The following is a 14,051-nucleotide window of genomic DNA, read 5'->3' on the forward strand; positions in this document are numbered from 1 at the left end:
GAGACTGCTTTTGGACGCGGTGGGGCCGAGAAGCCGGAGTCCCAGCCCGGAGGTCCCGGGCGGTGCACTGGAAGCTGCTGCGGCTGCTGCCCGACGGCCGCCACCTGGGGCCCCCCTGCCACCTCGACCTCAGTTGCCGTCTGCACCTCCGTCTACCCCGCCCGCGTCTGCGCCCCAGCCAGGACGCCGCCCCCGACCGGGTCTCCACTTCTCAGCCGCCCCTCCCATGACAACGCCCGCGCGAAGATGGCTGCGAAGGGCGCGCACGGCTCCCACCTGAAGGTGGAAAGCGAGCTGGAGCGCTGCCGCGCCGAGGGCCACTGGGACCGCGTGCCCGAGCTGGTCCGGCAGCTGCAGTCGCTGGGCATGCCCGGGAGCGGCGGCAGCGGAGGCAACCGGCGAGGCAGCCCGAGCGCCAGGTTCACCTCTCTGGACACCGGTGAGTGAGGGAGGGCAGGGGTTGGGTCCCCGGCTGCTCGCGCGCGAAAAGCACCGCCTCCTCCAGGAAGCGCGCCTCGACTTTCGGGAGCCGGCCGGCGCCGGGCACTACCCTCCCCGCAGCGCCCGGTCCCAGAGCAAGCCAGGGCCACCAGGAAGGCCCTACTGCCCGCAGCAGGGGGGGAAAATCACATGCAAGTTGAGTTCCTGGAGGAAAGAAACAGAAACGACTTTGCTCTCTGCCCTTTAGTACCCTGTGGGTAACCCCGTGTATCGTGAAATGGGGGTATTGGCCGGTATCAGATTAGTGAATGGACGGGGGAACTCTGCCTTTCCCAAATCCTCAGGTGGAGACCGTGTCGGTTCCTGCTTGCCCCTCTTCTTTTCCACCAAATAAAGTTGAAAACAGCTCCACCCACAGCAGACGAGTGCGGGTTTGTCTAGCCTCGGGGTGGTGAGGTGGGGAAGAGGCCTGGCAAGCCTCAGTTTCTCATCTGTGGTGGCCCCATCCAGCCCTAGCAGACTGTGGCTTTAGCGGTAGGGCTGGTTTGGCTGGGCTGGGCCCTTGTGCTGGGGCGGGAAAGCACCCTAGTGGGGTGGTGGGAACACCCCGCCCAGTCTCTGGCCTATGATCTTGTTCCTGGTACTTTCCTCTCAGCCTGGAAAGCCTCCCTGAGTGCCCTCCGTGTGCCCAGGACCTCCGCTGAAGGAATAAATACAGATATGAAGAGTTTTTAAAGACCGCTCATGCTAGGGAAGGCTCTGTGGGGGAGATAATGATAATAATAGTATTAGCTAAAACTTGTGTACTCTCTCATGGTGTCTTAGATTTTTTTTTCTTTTTTGCCAGAGCTGGGGTTTGAACTTAGGGCCTGGCGCTGTCCCTGAGCTTCTTTTGCTCAAGGCTAGCATTCTACCACTTGAGCCACAATGCCACTTCCAGCCTTTTCTGTTTATGTGGTACTGAGGAATTGAACCCAGGGATTTATGCATGCTAGGCAAGCACTCTACCACTAAGCCACATTCCCAGCCTCTTCTGGTGTCCTAAAGGCTTTATTCAAGTCGTTTCACCTTGCAACCACCCCCAGAGCTGGACTCTTGTCCCCTCCTTCCCACTATGTAGATAAGCAAACTGAGGCCACAGAAGAAGTTAAATAACTGGATTATCCAGCCAAGAAGATACAGAAACAAGATTTGAACCCAGATTTCTTTTTTTTTTTTATTGTGAAAATGCCGTACAGAGGGGTTACAATTACATGGGCAAGAACCCAGGTTTCTAAGTACATCTTCAAAATCATTTGTGCTCTTTCTTTTCAAAGATGCACTATGCAGAGCTGCAGAGCCGCCCCACCCTCACCCCCTACTGACTGACTGGAGTGGATGGGAGAGGTGACTGACAGGCAGTCATGAATGAGTTAGACTGTAGGAAAAAGGAAAAGTCTCAAGGAATCAGAATTTGACAAGGCCCCTGCCTTGTGTTGGGAAAGACAGGGTCTGTTTGCCCAAGGAGGGCTGGAAGTAAAGATCATGGAGGGATGGGGTAGGGGGTCTTTGGTGGGATGTACAATCTCAGTTTGTTTTTTTTTGGGGTCTGGTCTTGGGGCCTGAACTCTGGGCCTGGGCGCTGTCCCTCAGCTCTTCAGCTCAAGGCTAGTGCCCTACCACTTGAGTCACAGCGCCACTTCCAGCTTTTTTCTTTTTGCTTATGTGGTGCTGAGGAATCGAACCCAGGGCCTCATGCATGCAAGGCAAGCACTCTACCACTGAGCCACTTTCCCAGCCCGCACAATCTGAGATTTTAAAGTTAGTCTGAGTTGGCAGTAAGGGCAGTGGGCAGACTGAAAGGTGTATATTTGGCTTTTTCTCACAAGGCTTGGTGCTCTTCCACTTGAGTCACACCTTCACTCCTATTTACTGGTTAATCAGAGATAAGAGTTGCTTAGATTTAGCTCCCTGGGCTGGCTTCAAATCGAGTAACAGCAGCTACAGAGTCCCCACCAGCGACTTGCAAAGATGCATATTTGAGAGAAGCTGATGAGCCTTCTTCCAGGATGAATAGATAAATTCAAAGCCCTTTCAGTCTTCTATGTGTAATGCGGCTTGCAAGAGTGGGAATGAAGGGCTGGGAATCTGGCTTAATGGTAAAATGCTTGTCTAGCATGCATGAAGTCCTGGGTTTGATTCCTCAGTACCACATAAACAGAAAAAGCCAGAAGTAGTGTTGTGGCTCAAGAGCACTAGCCTTGAAGTGAAGAGCTCAGGGACAGTACCCAGGCCCAGAGTTCAAGCCCCAGGACTGGCAAAAAAAAAAGGGGGGGGGGAATGAAATTGACCTGTGCAGGAAGCAGTGGATCCCTGGTGAGGTATACGATTATGAATGGTGTGATACCAAAGAGAAAGTTACTGCGACAATGGCAGGAACCATGGCCTTCTGTATCCCACCTCCCCCAATGGCACCACTGCTTTTTAAGGTGTTCTTTAGAGCTTGAGAAGAGATTGTTCAGTTCCTTAAATTGATGTCCCAGGAGGGAAGGGTTTTGGGAACCAAAGCATTAAGAAATTAGAATGGATTCAGTGATGTTAAAAACTGCGGGACTGCGGCTGGGAAGGTGGCTCAGTGGTAGAGCACTTGCCTTGCATGCCTGAGGCCCTGGGTTCGATTCCTCAGCACCACATAAGCAAAAAGGAAAAAGCTGGAAGTGGCGCTGTGACTCAAGAGGTAGAGCGCTAGCCTTGAGCTGAAGAGCTGAGGGACAGCACCCAGGCCCAGAGTTCAGGCCCCACGACCGGACTAGTAAACAAACAAACAAACAAACAAAAAAACAACTGCAGGACTGCCAAGCATAGTGGTGCACAATTGTTGTAATCCTAACATTTGGAAGTAGAGGCAAGAGGATGGCCAGTTCCAGGCTACATAGTGAGATCCTGCCTTAGGAGATAAAAAAATATTAGAGATGTAGATGTAGGTAGCAGGAATGACTGGTTTGATTCAGAAGCAAAACAAACAACAACAATAATAAAATCCTAAAACTTAAGGACTTCTCAGAGCTCATTTTTGTGTGCTCATCTTTTGTGAGCAATATGGCAATATCATATTTCTCAAATCTGGTTTGACCAGATTCTGTGGACCATCATTGGGAAACATTTGTATAGGTTACAAATCATATGGTATGAAGGGTCTCTATTTTTTAAATTCTTTTTGTTTTTTTTTTTGTCAGTTGTGGGGATTGAACTCAGGGCCTAAGGACTGTCTTTGAGCTCTTTTGCAAAGGCTAACACTCTACCACTTTGAGCCACTGCCCCACTTCCAGTGTTCTGGGAGTTAATTGGCGATTAAGAGTCTCAAGGACTTTACTGCCTGGGCTGGCTTTGAACCATGATCCTCAGATGTCAGTTTTCTGAGTAGCTAGGATTACAGGTGTGAACCACCTGTGTCTGGCTTTTCAAATTCTTTGAACCAGCTCTGTAAATAGAGCAATTTTCTCCTATTGTAGACATGGGGGCCCAGGACCTAGAGAGGTCACATAATGTGTCTGTGATAAAGTTGGTGCTCAAGGCTGTGTCCCTGGCAGTAAGCTTTCTAGTGTGGGATGGGCTAGAGATTGGGCTTGCTTTCCTGTGGGAAGTGACTGGGTAAGGAGGGACCCTAAAAGGCTTTGGAGTTAGTTTTTCCTGCCAACTTTTGGGTAGGATTCTGTGAATTATTGTTTCCTGCTGCTAAATCCACTATCCCTAAAAATGCCCGCACACGCATAGACATACATGTACACATACACACATGGACACACTAACATGAGGATAGAAAAGGAAATGTAGCTGGTGGCTCATGCTTATAATCCTAGCTACTCAGGAGGCTGAGATCTGAGGATTGAAGTTCAAAGCCAGAGGCAGGAAAGTCTGTGAGACTCTTTATCTCCAATTAACTACTAGAAAACAGGAAATGGAGCTGAGGCTGTAGTAGTAGAGTACTAGCCTTAAGACAACACTCAGGCCCTGTGTTCAAGCCCCAGGACGGACAAAAAGAAAATGACTTCCAAAGCCCATATATAGGGCATTTTTGGATTGACTGTTGTATTGGTTTTCCTGCAAGAAAAACGTATTCTGTGTGGGGGTGTTAATGCTGACTCTTCCCCCCAATACAACCCAAAAAGTAGATTCTTAAAGTCTCATGTGGTCCATTAGAGTCTCACAGTAGTGCCTCAAAGCCTCAGCCATTAACTAATGTGAAAGAGGACCAAAGGTATTGATGAAGGGGGCCGAGTCTCATGGAACACCATTTTACTAAGGCCTTGAGGTTCTGTTGTGTCACAGGTTCTTCCAGAAACTGAAAGTAGCTCCCAGATTGTAGCCACTGGGGGTAGGGGGGAGCGGGAGGGTGGGCGGAGGGGGGAAGAAGAAGAAGGGAATTGTGGGAGAAGATGCTGAACAGGCTCCTCAGCCTCTTGCCTGAGGAGCTTCTCCCACCCCTGCACAGGGTGAAGGTGGTTGCTACTGTTTGTGCGTTTCCTATTTTGTTGTTGTTGTCGTGGGGTCTGAACTCTGGGCCTGGGCGCTGTCCCTCAGCTCTTCAGCTCAAGGCTAGTGCCCTACCACTTGAGCCACAGCACCACTTCCAGCTTTTTTCTGCTTATGTGGTGCTGAGGAATCGAACCCATACTCTACCACTGAGCCAACTTCCCAGCCCCTGTTTGTGCATTTTCTTCACTCATATCCAGTGTAGGTTTGGTCAGCATGCAACAGTGGAACCCCAGAACATGCTGGCAGCACTGGGATTTGTTCTTATAAAAACAAAGACCCATCCCAGTGTTTAAAAAACAAAAAAGAAAACTCAATTTAGAAAATTATCCAAAACATATGAGAAAAAACAGAATGAAGGTCATATATCAATCATCATCCAGTTTCAGTGGTTATGAAGTCATGAATTATCTTGTTTGAACTATACACCAGCCCATTTCCCCCTCCCCCTTTGCTGTTTCTGTGTTAATTAAATAGGAACTTAAAAAAAAAACACATAGAACCACCGTATCATTATGTGTGTGGGTGTGGGTTCATGCGCCATGTATGCGCTCATGCATGCTGGTGCCAATATTAGGTCTTGAACTCAGGGCCTGGCTGAGCTTGTGCTCTAGGCTGGTATTCTACCACTTGAGCCACAGCTTTACTTCTGTCTTTTTGGTGGTTCATTGGAGATAGGTTGCATGGACTTCCCTGCCCAGGCTGTTTTGAACTGTGATCTTAGAACTCAACATCTGAGTAGCTAAGATTACAGATGTGAGCCACCAATGCCTGGCTCCAACATACCATTATTACTTCTCAAAAAAAAATCTTCCTGTGGGTTGATGTCTTCTCTGAGGATTATGGTTCAAAGCCAGCTCAGGCAGAAAAGTCCCTGAAATTCTTTTTTTTTTTTTTTTTATTATGAAGATACCGGACAGAGGAGTTACAATTACATGGGCAAGATAATGAGTACATTTCTTATCAAGCATTGTTGCCTCCTCCTTTGTTTCCCTTGTAATCCCTTCCCTCCTGCCCCCCCCCATGAAATTCTTATCTATAGTTAATCACCGAAAAGCCAGAAGTGGAGCTATAGCTCAAGTGGTAGAGCACAGCCTTGAACAAAAAAGCTTAAGGACATGCCCAAGCCCTGAGTTAAAGCTCCAGGACTGGTACGCACGCACACACACATAAGTGCACATGCATGCATGCGTGCACATATATACACACAGAAAAGCCAGCAATTACATGTATGAAAATATTATAAAACCATTATTTTATATAATAAAAAATCTAGGAATTAAATAAATTTATAGTTTGGTAGATAGAGTTAGGGTTTAGATAGGCTACAGATGATATTTGGTTGCTGAGTTGTTCTACCCTTCCAATATTTTGCTAGGAAATTTTCAAACAGATAGCAAAGTTTAAAAAAATGCAGTTAGCACCTGCATGCCCCCCACCTAATCCTTGTTTTTAGCTAAATGAATGTTTTGGGGGCAAGGGGAGTGCTGGTCAAGTGCGTTAGCACTTGAGCCACAGCTCTACTCATGGCATTTTGATGGTTAATTGGAGATAAAAGTCTCAATGACTTTCCTGCCCGGGCTGCCTTTGAACCTAGATCCTCAGATCTTAGCCTCCTGAGTAGTTAGGATTACAGGCATGAGTCATCAGCTCCTGGCTTTTTCTTTTTTCAAATTGGAGATTGGTTTTAACATTGCCTTCTAAGGTGCCAGGAATGTGTCTGAAGCAGGTGATCTTGTCCTACCCTGGCTGTGGTTAGAACACCAATGGGGGTGGCAATTTCCAATACCACTGTGCCTTTGTTTAACCTAATAGGGAAGAGCTGGATCTGAGACCTGTCCTGGCTGGATGGACAGACCCACATTTCTTTCTTTTTTTTTTTTTTTGTCGGTCGTGGGGCTTGAACTCTGGGCCTGGGTGCTGTCCCTCAGCTCTTCAGCTCAAGGCGAGCACTCTACCACTTGAGCTACAGCGCCACTTCCGGTTTTCTGGTGGTTTATTGGAGATAGGAGTCTCATGGTCTCTCCTGCCCGGGCTTTGAACCACGCTCCTCAGATCTCAGCCTCCTGAGTAGCTAGGATTACAGGCGTGAGCCACCAGCGCCCAGCCAGACCCACATTTCTTAACTGCAAAGGAACATGTTATGGAGAGGAAAGTACTATTCTCCAAATATGGGTGGAAGGCAAGTAGCCTCCAAACAGGTCTCTTGCCCTGGTTCCCTAAGAGGTCTGAGAGGGGAAAAAAGTAGCTATTAAAGGCCTTCAAAACAAGAATTGGATGAGGAGGCTGGGTGGCCCCTAAAACTCAGCTGAAGACAGAGGATGGGCCTCCAGAGGCTCTTTCAGCTCTCAGTTGATCAGGAAGGCTTCCTCGAATGCCTAGCCCAGAAACCTGGAGCACCTGGTCTAGCCTGAGGTAGGGAGTAGGTATGGACACAAGATGTTAAGATGCTAGCTGGGAGTCTGGGAATGTGGCTTAGTGGTAGAGTGCTTCCTAGCGTGCATGAAGCCCTGGGTTTGATTCTTCAGTACCACATAAACAGAACAAGCCAGAAGTGGTGCTATGGCTCAAGTTGTAGAGAGGCTCAGAGACAGTGCCCAGGCCCTGAGTTCAAGCCCCAGACTAGCAAAAAAAAAGAAGAAGAAGAAGAAGAAAAAGAAGAAGATGCTAGCTGGGCGCTGGTGGCTCATACCTATAATCCTAGCTACTCAGGAGGCTGAGATGTGAGGATCATGGTTCAAAGCCAACCCAAGCAGAAAAGTCCGCATGAGACTCTTATCTCCAATAAACTACTCAAAAAAGCCGGAAGTGGTGCTGCAGGTCAACTGGTAGAGTGCTAGCCTTGAGCACAAAGAGGCTTAAGGACAGCACCCAGGCCTTGAGTTCAAGCACCAGGACCGTCAAAAAAAAAAAAAAGGATGCAACTTGCTTGGAGAGAATAGGGATGCTTTTATGCATCTGAACTCTTAGCAACTGAAATTCAGAATTTCCAATTCAAAGTGTCCTTGGTTCACAAACTGGTTGAGAATGGAAAGAAGAAGGAAGTGGAAGAGAGGGATGGGACAGGGAGAAGAGTTGCTGAACAAAGGAAAGGAAGACACTTTTGAGGATCTACTAAATAGAAAATAGGCTGAGTAGGGAGACAACAGGGAGGGTAAAAGGCCTGTAGGGAAGGACCTGAAGTGCTAATAAATTAGTAGTCTGAGAGCTAGGGGTGTAGCTCAGTGGCAGAGTACTTCCTTTACAATGCTAAGGACCTGAGTTCCATCCAGAGCACACACGGACACACCACTGTCAAAAAGTCTGAAACTTACAGGTAAATGAAAGTAAGAGCAATTCTTATCCCTGCCCTGGGATTTATTTTTAGCTTTTACCTTACTCTTTATGAATCTGAACTGTTCTTTATTTGTAAATTACCAGAAGCTCTGCTCCACATAAGATATCAGAGAGATTATTTTTTGGCAGTGGCTGTGACCCTGACAACACAGCTAACTTGTATTATCACTCATAACATGATAATAACTACCTAGGTTAAATAAAACTATCTAGCCAGGCACCGGTGGCTTATACCTGTAATCCTAGCTACTCAGGATTCTTAGATCTGAGGATCCGGGTCCATGAGACTCTTATCTCCAATAAACTTCTCAGAAAAAGCCAGAAGTAGCTCTGTGGCTCAAGTAGTAGAGCATGAGTAAGATAATGAGTACATTTCCTATTGAGCATTATTACCTCCTCTTTTGTTTTTCCAACTTCTGGCTTTTTCTGTTTATGTGGTACTGAGGAATTGAACCCAGGCCTTCATGAATTCTAGGCAAGTACTCTACCACTAAGCCACATTTCCAGTCCCTGGTTGAGATTTGGAAATGAGGAAGATTACCTTTTAGTCCTGGCTTGATTTAAATATGGTTTTTGGTGGATAATACATTCATGCGGCTCAAACATTACATAGATAGCAAAAAGTGGGAACATGGAAAAGCATTGCCCTTTCTTGCTCCCCATCAGTCAACAAGGTTTCTGTGCTCTGTGTGTGTGTGTATGTGTGTGTGTGTATGTGTAACACACACATACATACAGAAACCTGCAGTGGTGTATTACAGTCACTGCATGTAATCCACTGTCTCATCAGTTTTTCTTATACTTAATTTCATAACAGCACACATGGAGCACCCTCATTCTGTTTTATGGCTGCATGGTGTCCCTTTTTAAGGACATATCATACTTGAAATAGCCTCTTGTTGATGGACATAAAGACTGCCTCTACTTTTTTGTTAATATAAATAATGCTGCATGAATTACCTTATACACAGGTCAGTTTACATGTACTTGACATCTATAGGTCTGGAATTGCTGGCTCAATGGAGAGAGATAAAAATGTTATCAAGTAGCCCTTCATTGAGGTTCTGCCAACTTAAGGTTTATGGGTATTGAATAATAGTTTAAACCAGATGCATTTGTGGACATTTTGTTAAAATGTTCATTTAAAAATCATGAGATTACCGGTGCTGGTGGCTTACACCTGTAATCCTAGCAACTCAGGAGGCTGAGCTGAGGATCCCAGTTCAAAGCTGCCCCAGCAGGGAAGTCTGTAAGACTCTTATCTCCATTTCTGTCCACATCCCCTCCAGCATCTGTTGTTGTTAGAGTTCTTGATTTTTGCCATTCTAACTGGGGTGAGGTGATATCTCAATGTTGTTTTGATTTGCATTTCTTTTATGGCTAGGGATGTTGAACATTTCTTCATGTTTTTATTGGCCATCCTTCTTTCTTCTTCAGAGAGGTTTCTCTTTAAGTCTTTCGCCCACTTATTTATTGGGCAGTTGTTTCTTTGAGGATTTGTTGTTGGGGGGTTTAATTTTTTGAGTTCCAAGTATATTTTAGATATGAGACCCTTGTCCGTTGTATGGCTAGTAAAGATCTTCTCCCAATCCGTGGGCTTTCTATTGATCTTGCTAGCTATGTCATTTGCCCTGCAGAAGCTCTGCAACTTTATGCAATCCCATTTGTCCAACCTTTCTTTGATTTGTTGTGTTTCCGGGTCTCTATTCAAAATATTTCGGCCTGAGCCAAGGAGACCTAGGGTTTCTCCTATTCCATCCTGTAATGTTTTCAGAGTGTCTGCTTTGAGTTCAAGGTCTTTGATCCATTTGGAGTTGATTCTGGTGCAGGGTGATATATAAGGATCTAGCTTTAGTTTTCTACATGTAGTTAACCAATTTTGCCAGCACCATTTACTGAAGAGGCTGTCTTTCTTCCATTCTATTGTTTTAGCTCCCTTATCGAAGATTAGATGGCTATAGGTCTGTAGGTTCATTTCTGGGTTTTCAATTCTATTCCATTGGTCCTGAGGTCTGTTCTTATGCCAATACCAAGCTGTTTTGATTACTATGGCTTTATAGTAGAGTTTGAAATTTGGTATTGATATTCCTCCAGCAGTGTTCTTTCCGTTGAGGAGCGTTTTTGCTATTCGGGGTCTTTTATTGTTCCATATGAATTTTTGGATTGCCTCTTCTATTTCCTTGAAGAATGAGGTTGGAATTTTGATAGGTATTGCGTTGAATTACTTCATTGTTGGTGGGAATGTAAACTTGTTCAACCACTTTGGAAAGCAGTATGGAGGTTCCTCAAAAGACTTCACATAGAACTCCCCTATGACCCAGCAATCCCACTTTTGGGCATTTACCCACTAAAGCTACCAGCACAACAATGTTTATTGCAGCATTATTTACCATAGCTAAGATATGGAACCAATCCAGATGCCCCTCAGTAGATGAATGGATCAAGAAAATGTGGTATATATACACAATGGAATTCTATGCCGCCATCAGAAAGAATGACATTGCCCCATTTGTTAGGAAATGGAAAAACTTGGAAAAAATTATATTAAGTGAAGTAAGCCAGGCCCAAAGAAACATAGGTCCCATGGTTTCCCTTATTTGCAATATCTAGTATATGTATGAGTCAAGCGGAAAAGGTCAGATAATGTGATGTCAGGAAAATGAACCCTTAGATATGTATTTTAATGTTTTTTTCTTTCATGCATGTGTTTCTAACGCATTTATAGGATTATCTCTTTGTTGCTTTGTATGTCCCTCCCCCACAGTATAACCCCTGCTTTCACTATATTTGATGTCAGTATAACTTGAGGAGGAGATGGGGAAAAACCAGTTGTTTAAAGATACAGGTGGACCTATTGCAACAATGAGAAGTACAAGTTGTCATGTCCAAAACGAGCTTTACAACGTCGGTGCGGGGTGGGGGGGGTGGGGGGTGGGGGAGGGGAGGAAGGAGAAGGATTGGGATTGGGGGGGAGGGGGGAGGCTGGGAAGGGATGTGAAGGGTAAACAAAAGGAGGAGGCTGCAATGCTTGGTAAGAAATGTACGCATTATCCTGCCCATGTAATTGTAACCCCTCTTTACAATATCTTCACAAATAAAATTAAAAAAAAAAAGACTCTTATCTCCAGTTACCATCAGAAAACCAGAAGTAGAACTGTGGCTGAAATTGGTAGAGTACTAGCCTTTAGCATAAAAGCTCAGGAACAGCACCTAGGCCCTGAGTTCAAATCTCACAGCTGACAAAAATTTTTTTTTTAAGTCATGAGATATAGCTGGGCCTCAGTGGCTAATATAATCCTGGCTATTCAGGAGGCTGCAATCGGAGGATCACAGTTCAAAGCCAGTCCAGACAGGAAAACCCATGAGACTCAAGGCTCAAGAACAGTGCCCAGGCCCTGAGTTCAAGCCCTGGGACCTCCACCAGGAAAAAAAAAAAAGGCAGCAAAGTATCTAATAACACTCCCAGTGCAAACTCTCCTGAAACCGCACAGCTGGAATTCTGGACTTAGGACTGCTCTCCACAAGAGATTCTACACATACCATTTTAGACTTGGTGGCCTGGAGACTGGGGCAAACAACAGTGATCACGAGAGAGTTGGAGTGGCTCCCCTGGGTAGATCTGAGGACACTGTCCTCACAGCCAAAAAACTACTGTGAAAAGGTGGGCTGAGCAGACATTCTTAGATAGATTATTGGATCCTGATGGTTTCTTCTCTGGAGAGTTGAGAGGATCTGATTCACTGGACAGGTATTTATTTGGCTCTTGCCTTGGGTGATAGGCTGGGCCTCACCCTGTGTGCTGGGATGAGGCAATGAGTACAACCACCTGAGGCTGTTATGAAACTACTCTTGACCTCAAACCCTGCACACAGAGCACCTAACTCCCATACCAGATCACCTCTGCTGCAGGTAGTGGGCCACAAGACTGGAGTTCAGTGTGGTAGGGGAGACCCCAAACTAAATAGTACAAAGCCACTGTTAGGTGGTAAGGTATGCATATGAGCTGAATACAAGAGAAAAAGTGCAAGTACTAAGCAAGTTTAAAGATTTGTCTTACTGCACAGGTAAATGTGTATCCTACCTCCTATTTTCCACTTTTCCTCTTTGTTCTGGCTGCAAGTTATCCTTGAGCCTTTTGTCGGTCATGGGGCTTGAACTCTGGGCCTGAGAACTGTCCCTCAGCTCTTCAGCTCAAGGCTAGCGCTCTACCACTTGAGCTACAGTGCCACTTCTGGTTTTCTAGTGGTTTATTGGAGATAAGAGTTTCACGGGCTGGCTTTGAACCGCAATCCTCAGATCTCAGCCTCATGGGTAGTTAGGATTACAGGTGTGAGCCACCAGCACCTAGCACTAAAATACTTTTAAATAAAGCAACCAGTTATGATTACATAGAAACCACTAGCATGTGAAAATGCATTATTTAGCCACCCATATCACTTTCCTCTTCAATTGTTTGAGAAGAAAATGTCTTTTTGGTTTAAGAACTTATTACCCACAGCAAGGTATAATTATGATTTTGTCCTTCATTTTAAATTCTGAAATTCTAGGAATTTATCCTGAGAACTCTTATCTTTTCATCTACTGAGCCACAACAGAAAGTAGTCCCAAAGGGGTAATTCCTGTTGTGACTATGGTAGACTGTCCATTGTTTTGGTGCTGGTACTGGGCTTGAACTCAAGGCCTGGACACTGTACCTTAGCTTTTTCTCTCAAGGCTGGCCTGTGAGCCATAGCTCCATTTTCAGCTTTTGCTGGTTAGTTGGAGATTAGAGCCTCATGGGCTTTCCTGCCCAGGCTGAACCCCAGTTCTCAGATCTTAGCCTCCTGAGTAGCTAGAATTAAAGAGTATTTCAGTTTATGAAAATGTTTTCTTTATTTTTTTCAGGCCTCTGTTCATGTTGCTGTGTGCAGGGGTAGGAGTAAGGGTCCACAAGTGTGTACCATCTCTCCACCTGCTTTGTTCAAGGGAGTTAGGACCATTACCACTCACTTTAATCCCTGCCATGTTTTTCAGATGACTTTGGGAAATTGCTGCTGGCAGAGGCCCTCCTGGAACAGTATTTGAAGGAGAACCATGCCAAAATAAAAGACTCCATCCCTTTGCTGGAGAAGAATGAACATAGGATAAATGAAGCCAAAAATTATTTGAGCAGTATCCTTAACCATGGGAAGCTGCCGGTGAGTTGTCAGCCACAAACCTGAGGCCTCCTCTCTTCTTTCTCTTGTCTCATATTAGCGCGCAGTCCTCCCTGAGTCATTTGTTCTTTGAGAAGAAGGCTCTTGGGATTAGCTCTATTGTGTCTAGTACAGGATCCACCAGCCACGTGTGGCTTTCCAGCAGCTACAGTGAAAGACATGAGTGTAAATCTAAAATATGCCTTGGATTCCAAAGACATACAAACAAGGAATATAAAAAAAAGCACTGATTTAGCACATGTGGTGGTGTATGCCTTTAATACCAGCTCTCAAGAATCAGAAGAAGGCCGGGCGCTGGTGGCTCATGCCTGTAATCCTAGCTACTCAGGAGGCTGAGATCTGAGGATCGAGGTTCAAAGCCAGCCCGGGCAGGAGAGACCGTGAGACTCCTATCTCCAATAAAACCACCAGAAAACCGGAAGTGGCGCTGTAGCTCAAGTGGTAGGGCGCTCTCCTTGAGCTGAAGAGCTGAAGGACAGCTCCCAGGCCCAGAGTTCAAGCCCCACGGCCGACCAAAAAAAAAGAATCAGAAGAAGGAAATTGTGAACTCAAAGCCAGCCCTTGTGC

General features: G+C 45.8%; 1 protein-coding gene across 1 annotated transcript in view; it reads left to right on the plus strand.

The window, feature by feature from the left end:
- The window catches only part of Ttc7a (tetratricopeptide repeat domain 7A), a 118,878-nt gene continuing 104,827 nt past the window's right edge, over positions 1 to 14,051 (plus strand). The window contains exons 1-2 of the mRNA XM_013017953.1: positions 1 to 439; positions 13,303 to 13,466. Coding sequence (XP_012873407.1) covers positions 247 to 439; positions 13,303 to 13,466 — 357 coding nt within the window. The 5' untranslated portion in view covers positions 1 to 246. The remainder of the gene's footprint in view (positions 440 to 13,302; positions 13,467 to 14,051) is intronic.

This window comes from Dipodomys ordii, unplaced genomic scaffold, assembly GCF_000151885.1.
Source record: "Dipodomys ordii isolate 6190 unplaced genomic scaffold, Dord_2.0 Scaffold37, whole genome shotgun sequence".
NCBI lineage: Eukaryota > Metazoa > Chordata > Mammalia > Rodentia > Heteromyidae > Dipodomys > Dipodomys ordii.